The sequence below is a fragment of the Halichoerus grypus genome, chromosome 1, assembly GCF_964656455.1.
Source record: "Halichoerus grypus chromosome 1, mHalGry1.hap1.1, whole genome shotgun sequence".
NCBI lineage: Eukaryota > Metazoa > Chordata > Mammalia > Carnivora > Phocidae > Halichoerus > Halichoerus grypus.
The window spans coordinates 171,237,377-171,258,342 of NC_135712.1; the positions used below are offsets into that span (position 1 = coordinate 171,237,377).

The window sequence follows — 20,966 nt, forward strand, 5'->3', positions numbered from 1 at the left end:
GACTCTTAATCTCAGGAAACAAGCTGGAGTGGAAGGGGGTGGGGGGGTTGGGGTGTCTGGGTGATGGACATTAGGGAGGGTATGTGCTAGGGTGAGCGCTGTGAATTGTGTAAGACTGATGAATCACAGACCTGTACCCCTGAAACAAATAATACATTATATGTTAATTTAAAAAAAGATCTCAAAAAAAAAAAAAAAAAAAAAAAAGCTGCAGAAAGCAATCCTAAACCAAAAAGAAACCACATTACAAGAGGGAATGATCTGCCTATGTTAGTGCAGATCACTGTAAGTTTCTCACATCTGTCTCAACCCTGTAAAACAATGGTCTATTCAGAGACTTTCCTCCCGTCTCTCTCCCGGAATTAGTTACCAGTCTGCTTCTCTCAGTTACCCAAGGATAAAAACCCCTGGGTTCAAGACACATCCAGAAATAATACCAGCACAGACAACATGCCAATCCTAGGCATCCGAACTGCCCTCAGCACCGTTCCTAGGTCTCTCTTCCCCTCCATCCACACCCTCCCTACATTTCTTCCCACCTTCTGTTCTTCCTAGTTTCATGCCTGTGCTGCACCCCTCCAGAGATCTCCAGAGCACCGCACAGGTTCTACAGGTAGTCTCCCAAACACAGCACTGGACTGAATCTACTTGGAAGGAGGGTTTAGACTTCTTAAAGAGGCATTTGTTCTTGCCGCTAAGTAGTTGTCTCTGCTAATACGGACAGAACAACTGAAGAAAGAAAAAATTGTCCCAGTGGGAAAAATCAATACGTTCAATAAAATAAGACACAACGTTTTCCAACAAATATAGTTTTTTTCCTCTACTCAAAACCTCATACTGAAAGGACTCATCTTTAGTAAATCACAAAGCTGTGTTTCTTGGGTTTAAATGACATAAAGGTTACTGTTTAAGAGAGAAAATTCTCATGGACATTCCTCTTACTCCCAATTTCCAGTGGCCTCAGTTTAAGAAGCACTCATCTAAAATATTAAGTTCCTACGCTTAGATGAAGTACAAAAGGGGCAACTCAGTGTCTGCTGACATGTCTACACAGAAACATCAAGTCAGTCATCAAGAAGGCATATATTCCGTATTAAAAACTAATTAAGTACCACCAGCTCTACTAAAGAGTATTTGTCTAAAAAGATATAAAAGGTAAAATTAGAAAATATTAGAGAATAAATACCTAAGAACCTCTCTTAAAATACTGTCACATCTGTAATACTGTTGAAAGGTTTAATGATAACCAAGCTTACATAACTACTGAATGAACATTCCATGCATTGACCTTATAGACCATTTGAAGAATTCACTTTTTCTGTAAGTATAAGCGCACTTTTTTAAAGAGAAAACTCTCCAATTCATTTTACTTTTTACTAAATACATAAATACCAAATGTGTTCACTTGAGTTCGCCCATCAGTCCTTAGATAACTTCCGCCACAAAGCCAAATTCCAGTCTTAAAACCATTCTTCATGATTTTTGGGTTCAAGAGGTGAGGCACAGATTGGTAAAAAGGTAGTGAGGTACTAACTACACCTGGGCCCACTGATCGGGGTTGCTTCACCCTTGAACAGAGTGTGACTTGGTCTGTTGAACCCCTCAAGTATATTCTAAGGAATGGCCCATGCTGTAAGGCGGTGAACTGACAAATCTTTCTGAAGGATTTTCTGGCCATGTCTCTCAGAGATTTTCAACAGGCGCAACTTTGATTTAGCAATTTCATTTCCAGAAATTTCTCCTAAAAAGATAATCTTTCACACAAACAAGTCCATAACAGCTAGTTTCAGCACTGTAAAAACTGTCAGGATTCCGAATACCACCCACCCCACAAGGATTGGCTATGTAAAATTACAGTGCTGGCATACGTGGAAGAACCATGTGGCCAATAAAATGAAAATAAAAGATTCTTATTTATTCATTACATATTAAGTGAAAAAAAGTGAGTTAAAGAAAGAGAAGACAGCAGTACGTTTCCATTGATACTTCAAAATGTAGAAACACAGGAATATAATGGGGGGGGAACACACCAAATATAAACCAAGATCATATTTGAGGAGTAAGATTTAGGGACTGTATTTTTTTTCCTTTTTTTACTCATGTATATTTTGCAATTATTTTTCTATCATACTCATGTGTGTTATTTCTTCAAAAACCTCATCATATCTCTGTGACAAATAGCCTTGATTTTTTCAAAAGTCACCTTAAATGTATTATGTTTTCAAAACTTAAAACCTAATAATTTAAATACCTTTTGCTCTTTTCCCTTACACACTGGGTTGAGGACTGTTTTTTCTTTTTTTTTTTTTTTTTAAGATTTTATTTATTTATTTGACAGAGAGAGACATAGCGAGAGAGGGAACACAAGCAGGGGGAGTGGGAGAGGGAGAAGCAGGCTTCCCGCCGAACAGGGAGCCCGATGTGGGGCTCGATCCCAGGACCCTGGGACCATGACCTGAGCCGAAGGCACACGCTTAACGACTGAGCCACCCAGGTGCCCTGTTTTGAATTTCTAAGGAAGAAATAACACTTAATGCTACGGTCTCTATCACCATGGTTCACCATGGATATTACCATGCTCCCTAAGCAACATCAAGGTCAATCTTATCATAGCCACCTGTTACTTTATTTCAGAAAAACAGAGAAACCATTATTCAGTTACTACAGAAAGGTCACTGGAACAGTGGGGAAAGGTTATTTCAGGTCAACAAACTCTACACTGTGTAATACGATATGGAATTAAGGCTTCTGAAAACAAGCAATATAGGACCCAGGCTTCGGGAGACAAGAGACTTGCTATTCCTCTGGCTTTTCCTAGCTTGTCAAGACTATGACTTAATGTAATTGACCGTTTCTCAGAACCAAAACAATGCAGGTCAAAATGCTGTCAGCAAACAGTAGTCAAGGCCTTTGAACACATTATGTGATTTGTGGGTGGGAGAAAGCTCATTTTGCCAAAAGACTTTTGAGAAGTCATGACCAGAAGAGTTAGAATCCATTTAGTCCTGCAGAGGGAATGAACACGCAGTAACCAGCCACTAGATGTCATTCTCCCTCAGAATGCTGTTTACATGTTGCTTATCCTAGTCAAAAGGAAGTCAAGTGGTCTAGACAACTAATTCCTTAAATGGCATTAATTTAAAATAATCTGACCTTTGATTGGGGTGCTGCACAGTTGTTGACAAAAATAAAAATGAAAACCCACTGGAGACTTGCCATCAACCCCCAAAAGCAAGCAGCTGGCCAAAATACAACATTTTAATGACTGCACTAAAACACGTACATGACTTCTGGACACTAGAGGGGAAAAAAAAGGTCCAAAGAAGCAGGAAAGTAGGAAATGCACAAAGTCAACATCCAAGTCACATCAGTACTCCTAAATCAGGGGAAAGTACTAGTTTCCTTTGTAAAAAATGTTTTAAAGAACCAACAGCATGAAAGAGCTATTTCATTTTCTTTCTTTTTTTTTTAAATAAGGAGTTCAGAGTTCTTGATCACCTTCAAGATTGCATTTTTTCAACTGTGCAGTTTTTTGCACAGTTCATTCATGGGAAGAAGCACTGAAAGCAATTTGCATTGACACTTCATCACAGGTTGCAAACAGGTGGCTAAAGAACCCCATCCAGCTTGAGACATTATTGTACTGAATGGATGCTTTAAACTTCAATTGAATTAGTTGCCAACATTTTTTTTTTTAATTGAGATATTAGATATAAAGCATGAACTTTTAGCTTCTCTTGAAAAAAGTAGAAGATGTGGCAGCAGCTCTGGGCCCAGGTTCCCACGCAGCAACAGCAAGGGGACAGAACGGCCCCCTCTGGACCCACAGACATGCACACTCCACTTAGCAACCAGGCCCACCAAGTTCCTTTTATTCCAGTTGGCTTCCTGCATAGTCAAGAGGAATCTGATTTTACAACTCCTGCTGTAAAAAGCATAGGAAAAGGAAGGTTTTTGAGATGCACTCTTAAGATCTGATTGAACAGAATGATTTTCATATCAGAAAAAGAGAAGTCCGAACTACAGAAGACATACTTCTTCCAAGATAACCCCACAGGCATAAGCACTAAATAGCTAATGAGAGAGATGTGCAAGATTAAACAATCTTGCCCAACCCATTCAGCTAGATTCCCATAGTCCCAGCACAGACGTCAGGAGGACCCTGGGTCATCACAAAGTTGGGGGAGGCGGGGGGTGCTACTGATATTCAGTGCACAGGACTCAGGATGCTGGATGCCCCAAAATGCATGGTACCATCCTGTATAAGGATCAAGCATTATTAATCCTGTACAGTTGTATGTCTGGTTGTCATTTACATGGGTTAAAAGGCTGTCTGCAATTTCTGGGTCTAGCTCCTAACTCCACTTTACATATCAACACAAAGCATAGTTTTACATGGTTTAATTACCATTAATACATTTACCCAAAATGCAAGGGCTATTTAATAAAGGGAAGAGTGTACTTTGCATTATTTGTAACACTACCAAGATCTGCTGACCATTTTGGAAAATTACTTACAGAAAACATGCTTTTTAGCAGCCAGTACTACACACCTACCTGAGTCACAGTCTTTGGTTGCCTCAGAGTTTATACAAACAGGAGTGAACATTTACTTCCTTAAGTCCCCTAGAGTAATCCTGCCCAAGCATTAACTAAAGTACACGATCATAAGATTTATTACTTTCCTTTTATTTCTCCTTTATAATTCATTTTAAAAAAATCTGGTGTCTTCAGAGGTTGTATTATTTATGAATGTTATTTCCTGTTCATATAGTTACATAGTATTTTCTATTAAGAGGGAGTCTGTTGAGGTTGAGAATGTCTGCCCTAAAATCATGAAAATAATGATGCAATTCCTGAAGCATTCAAACCAACCTATTTGTTTCTGTTCTCTCTTCTTCTCCTACCCTGACTCCCACAGATGCCTCAGAATGAGGCTTGTCACTTCTTCTTCCTCCAGGAAGCCCTCCCTGACTACCACATTGCCCACACTTACAGAGATGGATTTGGGTGCCCCATCTAGGTGTTCCCACAGCCTCCTAGGTGCTTTTAGGTCCACCCCGTAATAGTACTTGCCACACTATCTTGTCACCACTTCTTTATTCCTTATTAACTCTTGAGCTCCCGGAGGGTTCAAATGCTGTCAGTTTTATCCCAATTACCTAGCACTGTGCTCCTTCATTCAACAAATATTTTTTTTTTTTTTTAAAGATTTTTTATTTATTTATTTGAGAGAGAATGAGAGACAGAGAGCACGAGAGGGAAGAGGGTCAGAGGGAGAAGCAGACCCCCTGCTGAGCAGGGAGCCCGACATGGGACTCGATCCCGGGACTCCAGGATCACGACCCGAGCTGAAGGCAGTCGCCTAACCAACTGAGCCACCCAGGCGCCCCATTCAACAAATATTTCTTGAGCACCTACTATGGGCCAGATACTATCACAGGCGCTGGGGACACAGCGGTGAACAAGCCAGCCATTGCTTCTCATCGTGGGGAGCTGTCATTCTAATGAATGAAAGAGGATAATTAAGGGAAGTACTACATATAATTGCAGACTGTCGTCAGTGCTGAGAAAAATTGTGTTGCAGTGGAGGAAAGCCAGCAGGGCATCGCTGAGATAAGGAGGTGAGGTGAGACCTCACTGAGATAACATTTAAACAGAGATATGAAGGAGGCAAAGGTCTTCACCTAGGAAAAGTCAGGAGAAGAAAGTTCTAAGTTGACAAACTGGAAGCACAAAGGTAGCAAAATTGTTAAGAGACTATGGCGCTCAAAAAAATGAAGTGAAATAAAGCTACTGGAGCAGAGTGAGTGCAGTTCAGAGGGCTCAGAGGAGAAAGCAGGGTCCAGCAAAGCATAACGTCTAGATTTCATTTTAAATGCAATGGGAGGGAACGCCTGGGTGGCTCAGTCGTTAAGCGTCAGCCTTCGGCTCAGGTCATGATCCCAGGGTCCTGGGATCGAGTCCCACATCGGGCTCCCTGCTCAGCGGGAAGTCTGCTACTCCCTCTCCCTCTGCTGCTCCCCCTGCTTGTGCTCGCTCGCTCTCTCTCTGACAAATAAAAAAAAAAAATGCAATGGGAGTTACCGCCTGTGTGTTCTCACCCTGGACAAGCTCACTGAGTTTAGGAACCAGGTCTTTTCATCAGACCTAGAGCACCTAACCCCATCCAACATAGTATGCACGGGATCAAGAAGGCCCTCCACATGACCCTTCCTTTTACCAAATGCAGCTGGTTGTGACTTTGCCAAAAAAAAAAAAAAGAAAAAAGAAAAGAAAAGAAATTAGTCAAGGAGAGCCAGCGTGACAGATGACCTGGTAAGCTCCATGGTGCTCCCAGATACTCTACGTCTTTAACTATTACCACTAAGTCTCAAGAGAGACCTTTGTTTTTCATTCCATTAGTAAATATTTGAGTGCCTACTGTGTGTTATAGGCATGAGAGAGACAGCAGTGTGCAAACCTGACACAAATCTGTGCCCTCAAATAGTTTACATACAAGTGGGGGTAGCCAGCTGATAAAATACATTAGAAAGATTATGATAAATGACATTGAGAAAAATAAAGCAAGAAAGGGGCATAGTGAATGGGTTGCAATTTTAATACTACTACATTGGATATATGTCATGTCCTTCTAAACATCTCAAAGTAGTTCCACACAAATTAGCCTCACCAAAGAATTAGGTCATCTAGATACGAGACACTAGAAAACTATGTCATTGTTTTACAGATGGAGAAATATGCTCAGAGAGGCTCCGAAACTCGCTCATGGTCACACAACACATCAGCAGTGGAATAAGCTTATATGCCAACTAACAGTCAAGATATATACAGTGCTAAAATTTATTAAGCACTTATTACGTTGCACGCACTGCTCATGTGCCTTTTATGTTTCATTTCACATAATTCTCACAACAATCTCTTGATGTGGATATTATTACCATTCTCATTTTAGAAGCAGGTAATGAAGACACCAAAGAGCTAATTAACTTTCCCAAGATCAGTACTGAGTGAGTGATACAGCCAGGATTTGCTTCCAGAGCTTGTGTTCATAACCAGTACTCTAGCTAGAGTCACCCCAGAAAGGGAATGGCTAAGAAAACAGTAACTCTCAAGGGATCCCAGGTTGACTCCAACCCATCTCTTCTTAGGGTCAGCTCCCTTTTACCCCTTTATCAAAGGACATAGGAAAGCCTGTGCCCAGAGCTGGAGGGTTGCAAAGCTAACCCACTTCACTCAGACACAACCCAAGTGGCCGTTCCTAAGACCCCCATCATGGAGAGGTCCCTCGCAAATACGTACGTGCAGTTTGTTGAGCAATACGGCATCTGTTGTGCTGTTGGCCCCTGGCTTGGCAGCTTTCCAGAACTGCTTCTGGGCAGAGTAGCGATTCATGGGACATAGCTTAAAGAGGCAATCTAGAAGTGAAACAAATAAAAATCATTTTTGAGGAAGTATATGCATTCAACCTATGAAAAAACATTCTATGTATGTATAAATGACAAGTTACAAGGCCCTTTTAGGAACCTTTCCTCTGACCTTTAATCTATACCACCACAATGTGAGGTGCCAGGTGAGGAAACTGAGGCTTTCAGAAAGTAAATCAATTCAATGGCCATTGTCACACAGCCAGTTAGGGGCGGATCTAGGACTCGGAGTCCAGGGCTCTTAAAGCTACCCCATAGTGATCTCCTTTCCTTCATGATGGGCAGACAGAAGGATGGACACCCTAGTAATATGCAACAACACAAGCATTTTCATATGTAAATACAACTCTCTTCCATCCAACTACATTAAAAAAAAAAAAAAAAAACTACAGAAGGGGTGCCTGGGTGGCTCAGTGGGTTAAGCGTCTGACTCTTGATTTCAGCTCAGGTCTTGATCTCAGGGTCGTGAGTTCATGCCCCATGTTGGGCTCCACGCTGGAACCTACTTAGAAATAAATAAATACTAAAGAATCTTTTTGGCAGGGACCTCTTAGGGCAGTGGTCTCTTGAGCACCATATACAAGATGATTCTCGGGAGCAGAAATAAACTATCAGGGGCTTGCACTGAAACAGCACAAGCCTTTGTCCCTCAGTGTCGGTGCATCATGATGTGTTTCCATGTGGGTATGCCTGGGCTCATACGACTTCATATATTGTCTTAGGTAGTAGAACTGGCCCTCACGTGCGGAGAAAGGGGAACCCTCCTACACTGTTGGTGGGAATGCAAGCTGGTGCAGCCACTCTGGAAAACAGTATGGAGGTTCCTCAAAAAGTTGAAAATAGAGCTACCCTACGACCCAGCTATTGCACTACTGGGTATTTACTCCAAAGATACAAATGTAGTGATCCGAAGGGGCACGTGCACCCCAGTGTTTATAGCAGCAATGTCCACAATAGCCAAACTATGGAAAGAGCCAAGATGTCCATTAACAGATGAATGGATAAAGAAGATGTGGTATATATATACAATGGAACATTATGCAGCCATCAAAAAAAAAAAAAAAAAAAAAAAAAAACCCGAAATCTTGCCATTTGCAAGGATGTGGATGGAACTGGAGGGTATTATGCTAAGCGAAATAAGTCAATCAGAGAAAGACAAGTATCATATGATCTCACTGATATGAGGAATACTTAATTTCAAGAAACAAACTGAGGGTTGTTGGAGTGGTGGGGGGTTGGAGGGGTGGCGGGGTGATAGACATTGGGGAGAGTATGTGCTATGGTGCGCACTGTGATGAATCACAGACCTGTACCTCTGAAACAAATAATACATTATATGTTTAAAAAAAAAAAAAGAAGATAGTAGGAAGGGAAAAATGAAGGGGGGGAAATCGGAGGGGAAGATGAACCATGAGAGACTATGGACTCTGAGAAACAAACTGAGGGTTTTAGAGGGGAGGGGGGTGGGGGGATGGGTTAACCCAGTGACGGGTATTAAGGAGGGCACGTACTGCATGGAGCACTGGGTGTTATATACAAACAATGAATCATGGACCACTACATCAAAAACTAATGATGTAATTATGGTCACTAACATAACATAATAAAATTAAAAAAAAAAAAGAAGAACTGGCCCTCACACAACAGACAAGTGGCTTCAAAGTATTTCTGCAAAGAAATCCAAACATCGAAGATAATTGTAATGCAAACCGAGCACAAGATAATTGTAATGCAAACCGAGCACGTAAGAAAAAGGCACAATCAACCCTTGTTGCATTCCTCTTGTGAGCCACTAGACAGGAAAAATAATGATGATCTAAAAAAGAAAATCTGAAATCACCTAGATAATAAACCTGATAAAACCATTTAAAGCACTGTCTCTAATGATGAGCCTAACCCTACAGCACCTCTGTGCCTTACAGTAGGATAATCATAATAGGATAATCATGATAGGATACTACGCTGTTTAATCTTCATCTTTTCATCAATGTTTATTTTCTTGCTTGTTTTTATAATGTATACAATATATTAGTACTGTAACACATATATAGAACTTTTAAATATTTACATAGACATAGTTTAGATGTATACTTGTCAAATATTTTTGATAGGGACATGCTACCAAAAAAGTTTAGAAATAATTGCTCTAAAAAACTAACACGAAAATTGACACTTATTCCCTGAGAAGTTTACATTTTGACATAATTGGGTTTTTAAAAGGTTAAGTATAGGGCGCTTGGGTGGCTCAGTCATTAAGCGTCTACCTTCGGCTCAGGTCATGATCCCAGAGTCCTGGGATCGAGCCCTACATCGGGCTCCCTGCTCCACGGGAAGCCTGCTTTTCCCTCTCCCACTCCCCCTGCTTGTGTTCCCTCTTCTCGCTGTGTCTCTCTCTCTGTCAAATAAATAAATTTAAAATCTTTAAAAAAAAAAAAAAAAAAAGGTTAAGTATTTATAGAGTAAAATTAATAACTCTGGAATGAAAACCCAGGTTTGGAAAAAGTATACTCTGAAGTATTTCAGAACGAGCTTCTAAGGACATTCAATCTATTAACCACACACTTATTCTCATCTGTTCACTGAAACAGATTCTCTTAAAGGACCTCAAACAGGAAAATACCTAGTTATAGTCTACACCAAATAACTCTCTCAAAGCAACAAAAATTCATTTGCTATCAAGTACGTAGACACTAGGACTTTGCTCTAATTCAGATCACCGTTTCTTCTGTTGGGATCATTGAATTTTTACAAAGTACTACACAATCCCTTGACACTGTTCAGGAAAAAAAATAAAAGATCATTTAATTGTAGAAATAAAAAGTACTTTCCCCCTTTCTGTAATCTCCTTCTTCACTAAATATTTCTACCTAATCAAAAGCAGTTATAAGTTAAATATAAAACCACTGATGCCTACCCTTATCAAGAACATAATCCACCTACTCAAAGTAATCATTAGGGCATATGAAAGATGCCATCTAGATCATTAGAAAACAAAGGACACTGCAGGTAACCTATTAAAAGATAGAGCTGTTGTCCCCACCTCTTATGAAAGCCAGAGGTCACTGTCATTTACTGTCTCAGTGGCAACTTAATGACATCACTGAGACAGTATTCCTACCAGTTTCACATATGTGAACCCCCCCCCATTTACCCCATGAACAAGCACACACAACCATGAGACTATTGGTCAGCTTAGGTCCTAGCTTTGGTGGTGGACAGAGGTGGGCTGGACAACGGTGACTTCCTTGATAATCACATGACTTAAAAAAAAGGCATTCAAAACATGAATGCCATCAGTATTAATATTTGACACAGAACTTACTTTATGGGCCAAATTAGGTAAACAATTTCAAACTTCATCAATAATGAGAGTAAAACGGTCTATTTTTTTCCTCTAACACACTTCATATGATAATAGCTAAATGGTATGAATGGCAAACAAAAGAATTTAAGTTGGTTCTAGGAATAATCAGGCTGGAATCATAATGCCAAGGGATTAACATGAAATGGAAAGTACCATTCTACAAGTGTTCATGGGACAGCCAAGTCAAACACCCCACTTAAATAAATGGGCCACAACACAGGCTCAAAACTTCAGGGGACTTTCCCTTCATCTAGGATGACAGTGTCAATTTAAGTACTATCAATCCAACCAAAGTCTTGCCATAACTTCCACACCAACTATTTTCCTTGGACAAAACAAAGCATTGCATTGGATTAAGCGTATTTACAACCAACCAGCTATGTAAATATAAGAGATGCTAACAAACTAGTAACAGAACCAAATTAGCCTTGCTGATTTTGTCCTGTCTTCCCGGTTGCTTAGCAACTGATTCAAAGAGAAAATTAAATTAAGCAATTCAAATGTGATGTTAAACTAACCTTCCAAAATTCTGCAAGTCAGTGGCTCCACATTGCCCTTTGCTATTTGGATGGCACAGCAGGGCAAAATTAAAGTTCCATTGGATTCTAATACTGTGCCAAGTATAGAAATACACAAATACAGGAAATCCAGAAGAATATATATAATACATATTTGAGAGAGGGGAGTACGTGTATGTGTGTGTGTATATATATATGTATGCATGTACACACACGCACACACACAGTGGTTTGATCTCACCCCAAAGAAATGCCACAAAGAATACCTTATGTGACAAGTGTTATTTCAGGCCTTTGAAGAATAAACTAAGCTTTCAAAAAATTACTTCTGAATATTCCTAAGCTTTAGCAGATGCCATACTGGGCTAACACAGAAGAAATTAGCCGAACAGAGGGTTGGGTTACATGCTGAAGGGCTCAGTGGGCTGGAACCCAAACAGAACAGGCCATGGGAGACCTTCAGCATCCCAGAACTTGGTTGGAGGGAGAAGGGTCAACTACTTGAGGATGCATTAACTATGAAATGAGCACTTGTGGTGCCCAGTTAAGAGAAGAGGAAGTCAAGGGGCACTTGGGTGGCTCAGTTGGTTAAGTGTCAGGCTCTTGATCATGGCTCAGGTCTTGATCTCAGAGTCATGGGTTCAAGCCCCGCATTAGGAAAACCAAACAAACAAACAAAAACAAAACAGAAAGAAGTCAACAGGTGTTCATGGAGCCCTCTGCAACAGGGTCCCTGGGGGAGAAAGCAAAAGAAGCCCTCTCAGCGGGAGCCACCTTAGGGACTAAGTCAGATAATAAAGGCTGCCAGAAGAACAGCCAAAACCCCACTCTCTCCACACCATCCTGCACCTACATCCCTAGATTTTTGAACTCTAGAATGAAAGCCTCCTGAGCACAGAGATTTTTGTCAGTTTGGCATGCACTCGTAACCCAGGGCCTAGGAGTACAGAAGGAGTGCAGTGATAGCTGCTGAGTTAGTGCCTATATTGTGCTGTAATCTCTACAGCTCCCCAAGTCATTACAGGTATGTCCTCTCAAGACACCTCCAGTCCTAAGCCCCCAGGAATCTATTCACGGACGCAATTACCATTTACTAACGTGCCTACTGTGTGCTGGGTGCAGTACAGGGTGCTGAAAATACAACAGTGCACCCAACTCGCAAGTTTCTTAATGACAGCAAAAAACTAAAGATGCAAGTTGAATGACATCAAGTCAAAAGTATGTGGAGGGAAGCATTACATACTGCCCCAGTGGGGCTGCTGTGGAGAAGCAGCATCTGACCCAGGGTCATCAGGATGGGCACCCCTGGCACAGTGGCATCTGACAGAGAGCCGAAGGGTGTGGGGGAGCCGCCTTGATAAATACCTGGCGGCAAAACCTTCCAGGCAAGATGACTAGCAAGTGCAAAGGCTCTTAAATAAAAGAAATTTTGAAAAGGTTAAAAAAAAAATAGAAAAGATGGCCTGAAGGTACTGGGCAACAGGGAGAGTTACAAGAGATGTGGCCAGAGAAGCAAGCAGACACTGCGTCATGCAGGGTGGTGTAGACCCTGAGGAGGCATCTAATTTTTATTCTAAAAGCAGTGAGAAGCTACCAAAGGACTTTAAGCCAAGAACCTCCTAAGGGAGCCTTCTTTCTGATGTTGGTGCCTACTAAGAAAGGGAAGGCTGCGGAGGGGTGGATTTGGGGAGAGAAGTAGAAATCAGTAATTTCAACTATGCTTCGTTTGAGATGCCTATGAAACATCCAAGCTGAAATGTTGAGTAAGCCATCCATCAACTAGCAGGTTGGAAATACAGGAGTTATTTAAGGAGTGTGGGCAGGGGAGGGGAGGGACGCTGAAGAGGAGAAACGTTGAAGAAGTCAGCATTACAAATAGAACGGAGCTACCCATCTTTGACTAGGGAGGGCAGAAAAAAAGACCCCTCCTCTCTCCTTTCCCTCCCCCCAAAAGAAAACAGTAAAACCTAAATCCATCCCCTACGAAACTCAGTTCCATCTTCCCAAGTTGCAATAAATGAAGATGGAAAGAGGATGGAGGGGTGGAACTTGATAGAGAGAGAGAAGTGAAGCCTGAGTGTCTGCAGAGGGGTACCAGGGAGAAGGAAGACAATTTGCCCAGGAACCCAGGAGGACACTGTGCAGGGCACATCACTGCCCAAGCCGGAGCAAGGACAAAGCGCTCCAGGGGCTGAGCATGGTGCTGAAGACCAGGAGTGACAGATGATTCCATCCCCTGCCACATGGAAACATACTGAGGCTTTCAGAGGCAGAGAAGACTCAGTACACGCTATGAAAGAGTTATGTAAACAAAGAAAACATTATTGCTAACTCCACAGGAAAGCTGCACATTAAAATCTAGTATGTCGGTAGCCCAACAGTGAACAATATTTACATAGTCATAAAAATCTAAGACTGACATTATTAGTCTAGCCAAAAAGAAGTGGTACAACTCTAATGGGAGGATGGAAGAGGAGCAGAAGAGTGTCGGAAAGCCAACCTCATCTACAATAACAGGAAGTCAGCAGAAGATATTTATAATAGGTTCATCTACAGACATCAAGAGATACACATCATCTAGAAATACAGGGGTAAATACCAGTAGAAAATGTTAAAATATTCTAAATTGTTGCCTCTGGAAAGTGGGAGGCAGGAGGTGTCAGACACAGGACTGTTATTTTTATTCTGCATTTTATCAATATTTGAACTTCTTTGAGGCGAAATTCACGTAACATAAAAATAACCATTTTAAAGTGAACGATGCAGTGGCATTTAGTACATCATAACCTGTACCTGGTTCCAAAACATTGTCATCACCCACAAAAGAAAGTCCCTATCTATGAAGTTCATTCCTAACCCTCAATATTTCATTTTTTAAAGAATGTGCACCTATCAATGAAAATGTGTAACTTTCTAAAACAACCTTTTTGTACTCAAGGGCATCTCAGTTCTGAGTTACCACTCCACAAATGAGTGACAAAAGGCAGCAAGCTGGATAATGCCAGGGAGCAGTGGGGATACAGAACCCTTCTGCACTGTTGATGGATACACAGACTAGTGTGGCTACTAGGGAGGAGTCAAGTTATATAGATACACAGAGCCTATAACATGTAATCCAGCAATTCTGCTACTGGGCAGACACCCCAAAGACAAGTCTCACAGGCCCTCGGGTCTCCCAATTTCAACTGAAGGAGAAGGTTCTAGGGAAGAGAGCCATGAGAAGGCATACCAGCTCTTAACTGTACTGGCTTGGGAGTAACACAAAACCTGTATCACCAGTCATTGCTGATAGCCAATCACATGACCTCACGGTGCTACAAGGAACTAAAATATGTACTTCAGCTGAGTGCCCAGGAAGAAGAAGGCATTTCCTGGGTACCTAGCAAACCTCTACGGCTGTCTGTCCTTCAGAATGCCAAGGATCCATTTCACCCTCTCTACCACCATCTACCGGCCAGTGTTGCAGCAGTTAACTAGACAAAAACAGTCCCTTCTCTCATAGAATTTGAGCTCTTCAAACCTACTTCAAGGACCAGAAACACAAATAATCAACAATCATTTTTTTAAAAAAATTCTTTATTCACCCATCATATATAAATGTAATTTTATATGGAGAGAAATCAAGGGGAGAGTTATGTAAGTTACAAGAACAAAAAATTTAAGTGTTGATCATTCATATATTGCCTTCTTTTGAAAAGGAGAAGGGCAGAGGAATAAAAATTTCAAAAGAACAGACAGAAGAAAAGGCACAGTATTCCCCAGTAATGGAGTTAAGATTTAAAAAGAAGTATTGAAAGGGAAATAGAAAACAATCCATATTTTAAGTATTCTCCCAATTCAACTTTACTACACTGAAAGTTTCACAATGGTAGGACTAATCTGCCTTATTCATCATTCTGTCCCCACGGCATTCAGTAAAATAGTGGGCCAACGCAGAAGAATGAAACTTGACCATTCTCTTACACCATACACAAAGATAAACTCAAAATGGATGAAAGACCTCAATGTGAGACAGGAATCCATCAAAATCCTAGAGGAGAACATAGGAAGTAACCTCTTCTACACTGGCCACAGCAACTTCTTTCAAGACATGTCTCCAAAGGCAAGGGAAACAAAAGCGAAAATGAACTTTTGGGACTTCATCAAGATAAAAAACTTCTGCACAGCAAAGGAAACAATCAACAAAACAAAGAGGCAACCCACGGAATGGGAGAAGATATTTGCGAATGACACTACAGATAAAGGGCTGATATCCAAGATCTATAAAGAACTTCTCAAACTCAACACCCAAAAAAAAATAATCAAGTCAAAAAATGGGCAGAAGACATGAACAGACACTTCTCCACAGAAGACATACAAATGGCTAACAGACACAAGAAAAATGTTCATCATCAATAGCCATCAGGGAAATTCAAATGAAAACCACATTGAGATACCATCTTACACCAGTTCGAATGGCAAAAATTGACAAGGCAAGAAACAACAAATGTTGGAGAGGTTGTGGAGAAAGGGGAACACTCTTACACTGTTGGTGGGAATGCAAGTTGGTACAGCCACTTTGGAAAACAGTGTGGAGGTGCCTCAAAAAATTAAAAATAGAGCTACCCTATGACCTAGCAATTGCACTCCTGGGTATTTACCCCAAAGACACAGATGTAGTGAAAAGAAGGGCCATATGCACCCCAATGTTCATAGCAGCAATGTCCGCAATAGCCAAACTGTGGAAAGAGCCGAGATGCCCTTCAACAGACGAATGGATAAAGAAGATGTCGTCCATATATACAATGGAATATTACTCAGCCATCAGAAAGGATGAACAGCCCACTTTTGCATCAACATGGATGGGACTGGAGGAGATTATGCTAAGTGAAATAAGTCAAGCAGAGAAAGTCAATTATCATATGGTTTCACTTATTTGTGGAACATAAGGAATAGCATGGAGGACATTAGGAGAAGGAAGGGAAAAACGAAGGGGGATAAATCGGAGGGGAAGATGAACCATGAGAGACTATAGACTCGGAGAAACAAACTGAGGGTTTTAGAAGGGATGGGGGTGGGGGGGGATGGGTTAGCCTGGTGATGGGTATTAAGGAAGGCACATATTGCATGGAGCACTGGGTGTTATACGCAAACAATGAATCATGGAACACTACTTCAAAAACTAATGATGGGGGCGCCTGGGTGGCTCAGTTGGTTAAGCAACTGCCTTCGGCTCAGGTCATGATCCTGGAGTCCCAGGATCGAGTCCCGCATCGGACTCCCTGCTCAGCAGGGAGTCTGCTTCTCCCTCTGATCCTCCCCCCTCTCATGCTCTCTCTCTCTGCCTCATTCTCTCAAATAAATAAATAAAATCTTTAAAAAAAAATTAATGATGTACTGTATGGTGACTAACATAATATAATTAAAAAAAAAAAAATATTGGGGCGCCTGGGTGGCTCAGTTGGTTAAGCGACTGCCTTCGGCTCAGGTCATGATCCTGGAGTCTCCGGATCGAGTCCCGCATCGGGCTCCCTGCTCAGCAGGGAGTCTGCTTCTCCCTCTGACCCTCCCCCCTCTCATGTGCTCTCTCTCGCTCTCTCATTCTCTCTCTCAAATAAATAAATAAAATCTTTAAAAAAAAAAAAAAAATATTGGGCCAATGAATAAATGGATACTCAAGGTGGAAGAATACTCTAAAATGGCAGTTCACAAAAGTAAAACCTACTCTTAATTCCAAGAAAAGCCTTCCATGAACAAGTAATTAACTCCAGTTCACTATTAAGAGGAAACCAGACTGTTGGTTGTGTCTGTTGCTTGCTAATCACATTTCCCAAGTCATGACAGGAGCCCTTTGAAGTTAAGTGACATTTTCCAATTGGGACTGCCAAATAAACCTTCCATTACCTGTCTGTAAAAAAATATACACGTTGTTATTAAGAGACAAAGGAAAACGCGGTAATTCTTTCCCATTTAGGCAACCAGATGCTTTTTCTGAGTAGAAAACTCAGGACAGATACTGTTTAAGAGTACAAACTTACAAGTAGTAAATAAGCCCTAGAGATCTGATGCGCAAGACAGTGAATGTAGACAACAGTAGTGTACTAAATCATCAAATTTGCTACGAGACAGAACTTAATTATTCCAATAAATAAAAAAGGATAACTATGCAATGTGATAGATATGCTAATTATTGCTACAATGGCAATCATATCATAATATATAAATGTATCAAATTATCAAGTTGTATACCTTAAATTTATACAATGTTATATATCAAATATATTTCAATTTTAAAAAATACATGGAGGGGCGCCTGGGTGGCTCAGTCAGTTAAGCAGCTGCCTTCGGCTCAGGTCATGATCCCAGGGTCCTGGAATCGAGCCCCACGTTGGGCTTCTTCCTCAGCGGGGAGCCTGCTTCTCCCTCTCCCTCTGCCTGCCACTCCACCTGCTTGTGCTCTCCCTCTATCAAATAAATAAATAAAATCTTAAAAAAAATACATGGAAAAAAAAGAAAACCCAAGCTGACTACAGGCAAGGCTACCTTCATCATCTTTCCTGGTTGTAGGGCCATCATTCACAAACACATTAATAAAGTGGAAACACAGGTAGAAATTCCTACTTTAGCTCAACCAAGCAAATTTTTATTTACTTATTTGCACACATTATTGAAAATGGATCAGCTTTAACCCAGAGATAGAAAGTAAAAAATTTAGTTAAAAAGGCAAGGCCTCTATACAAAAGTGCACACAAGTTCCTTCCAGCGGCAGCCTTAGCACAGGCATCTGCTAGCCCTTGGAATGTCAGATGTCCTGCCCTCTGCACCTGGACAGACAGAGGCAGAGACCCAGAGCCAGTTAAAGATCACTGTGACAGCAGGGTCAGATGTCCAGGGGCAATATGCATAGTGTATCAATGAGGGGTGATGGGTCACTGCAACAGAGGCAGCACCCTCCCCGCCAAAAGCGTTCTGAAGCAAGTACCTTGCTGTGCCCCTACACCTCCCTTAGTGCCTGAGCCTGGTTGCCTCCCTATTGATTTTGTGAGCTACCCAATATTCTTCCAGCAGTTTGCTTTTTGGCTTATCTTAGTCCTAGCTGAACTGCAGTGTGAAAAACCACTGCACTCTGCTGGCAATGGAAATAAACAAAGGCTTTTACCGTCACCGAAGAGAATGCCAAAAAGTAAGAGACAGCAAATCTGGAAAGCTGGGTGTCCAGGCCTGGTTCCACCCCTCACTAGCTGAGCAGTGTTGGCCACGTTACTCCAGTTCTCTTCCTCTAGCAAATGAGTCATCCCTATGGGACCACAGACCTTTGAGACCTGATGGAGTATGTGGAAGCCTATATTCCAGGTCAGGTAAGTCATAGGAAACTCAGACACGGAAGGGCTCAAGTGTACACTGCTCTACCATCTAGCTGAGTGGGTTTAAACCTCAGCTCTATCATGTTAGCTGTATGATCTTGGAGAAAATTATCTCATCTCTGTAGGTTTTTGTCTCTTGCCTATAAAAGGGCAATAACCACAACAGCTAACTACAAACTAACTTAGAAGATTAAATTAACTACTTCATTTAAAACAGTACAGATCCTGACACAGAGTAAACACTCAAATATTCACCCTTGTGATAGAATGCATAAACAAACTGCATATTCATTCTACACTGCAACGCTGGGAGGATACACTGCATTGGATAAACAACTATTGTTATACACAACATGGATGGATTTCACAAATTATTTTGAGCGAAAGAAGTCAAAGCAAAAAAAAAAAGAAGAATCCATTTATACTTAATGAATCTATGTGAATTCAAGAACAGGCAAAACTAATCTATAGAGTCTGAATACTGGTTACCTTTGTTGGGGGGTGATATTTCCTGAGAAGGGGCACCTTCTGAGGTGTTGGAAGTGGTCTCTACCTCAATGTGGTTGGGGTTCATGAGAGAGAAAAACTCTGTGTGTGTGTGTGTGTGTGTGTGTGTGTGTGTGTGTGTGTGTAAAACTTCACTGAGATCTACATTTTAGGTACGTGTATGTGTGTGTGTGTGTGTAATACCTCAATAAAAGATAAAAATGAAATAGCTGTTCTCACAATAAGGAGGATTAAACACATTTTCCCTTTATGTGAAAGGTTAACAATAGTGTCTGATTTCCATTGCTGGGAAAACATGCTTTGTTTTGTCAGGGTTTTGGGTTGGGCATTTGCTGGTTTATAATGGAGAGGAGGAAAGGCGCAACAGAGATTACATCACTGACTCCCCAAATGGCCTCAGTTATTTGCATTACTCGCAGGACACCCTGGGCAATGAGCATTCCCTGGCCCAAAGCCTAATACCCAGAGGGACTGTGACTGAGGGAGGCTTTTCTCTGCTGACTCCCTGTATTATCCAAATATAATACCATTAATAGGCAGCAATTTAAAAATGCAATTTGTAACGAAATGCTAGGATGTCTATTTGTTTCAAAATAATCAGGGAAAGGGGAATGGGGGATATAGATGAAACAAGATTGGCGATGAGTTTGTAACTATTAAACGTGGATGTTGGGTGCATGGAGGTTCATTATATCATTATTCTCTCAGCTTATATAGGCTTAAAATTTTATGTAACAAAATCATCTGTGAAATTTCAAGTATGAAACTTTTATAAAAACCACACAAGTATTCACCAAGTTCAAAACAAGGTTGTCTTTAAGTTAAAAGGAAGGAAGGAGGGTTATATATATATGTATATATAACCTGATCCAATTTGCCAATATATTCTGTAAAGAAAGTGATGGATGGACTGGTCAAATAAGAAAGATAGTAGACCGGGGGCACCTGAGTGTCTCAGTCAGTTGAACATCCCACTCTTGGTTTCGGCTCAGATCATGATCTCAGGGTCGTGAGATCTAGCTCCCGTGTGGGGCTCCACGCTGAGCATGGAGTCTGCTTGACATTCTCTCCTTCACCCCTCCCCCTCTGCACATGTGCTCTCTGCTCTCTCTCTAAAATAAATAAATCTTAAAAAAAAAAAAAAAAAAGGAAATACAATAGACTGAAGTGCACCTAAAAATGAGAGGATGCCCAGCTCTAGGTTAGATCTGTGAAGGGGTGCCTGGGTGGCTCAGTCGGTTAAGCGTCTGCCTTTGGCTCAGGTGCTAATCTGGGATCAAGCCACAAATCAGGTTCCCTGCTCACCAGGGAGTCTGCTTCTCCCTCTCCCCCTGCCGCTCCCCCTGCTTGTGCACGTGCTCGCTCACTCTCTCTCTGTCAAATAAATAAGTAAATCTTTAAAAAAAAAAAAAATCTGTGAATAGCACATAATTCCATGGACTTTGGAAAGCTTTGCTCTAATAGAACTCTACGTCCTTGGCACCTCTCAGAGTTAAAGGCAAATGAAATTTCACTGTGTAATAGCCCTGGCTATTTAAACAACTACAGCACTTGTGAACCTCTGAGAATATGTCAAATCTTCTACAAAAGGGCATTCAGAAGGTCTGGAACATCTAGTCTGAAAGGAGTTACATAAGCTATTGGACTGGTCATCCCGGGATCCTCCTGGAAAAATACTTTTCCCATTAGAAACTCCCATTACACAAAGGAAACATAGGCTGTCTCAAAGTAATTGGATTTCTCCTTCATTCAACAAACATTTCTTAAGCGCCTGTGTACTAGAGATAAAGAGTCAGTAAAATCTGGT

The 20,966-nt window shown here is 41.2% G+C and overlaps 1 protein-coding gene across 6 annotated transcripts in view; it reads right to left on the reverse strand.

Annotated features, from left to right (window-relative positions):
- Positions 1–20,966, reverse strand: part of ITPR1 (inositol 1,4,5-trisphosphate receptor type 1) — a 325,747-nt gene that overhangs the window by 199,882 nt on the left and 104,899 nt on the right. For all 6 annotated transcript variants that reach the window (XM_036075557.2, XM_036075555.2, XM_036075554.2 and 3 more), the window contains exon 5: positions 7,303–7,418. In XM_036075557.2, coding sequence (XP_035931450.1) covers positions 7,303–7,418 — 116 coding nt within the window. The remainder of the gene's footprint in view (positions 1–7,302; positions 7,419–20,966) is intronic.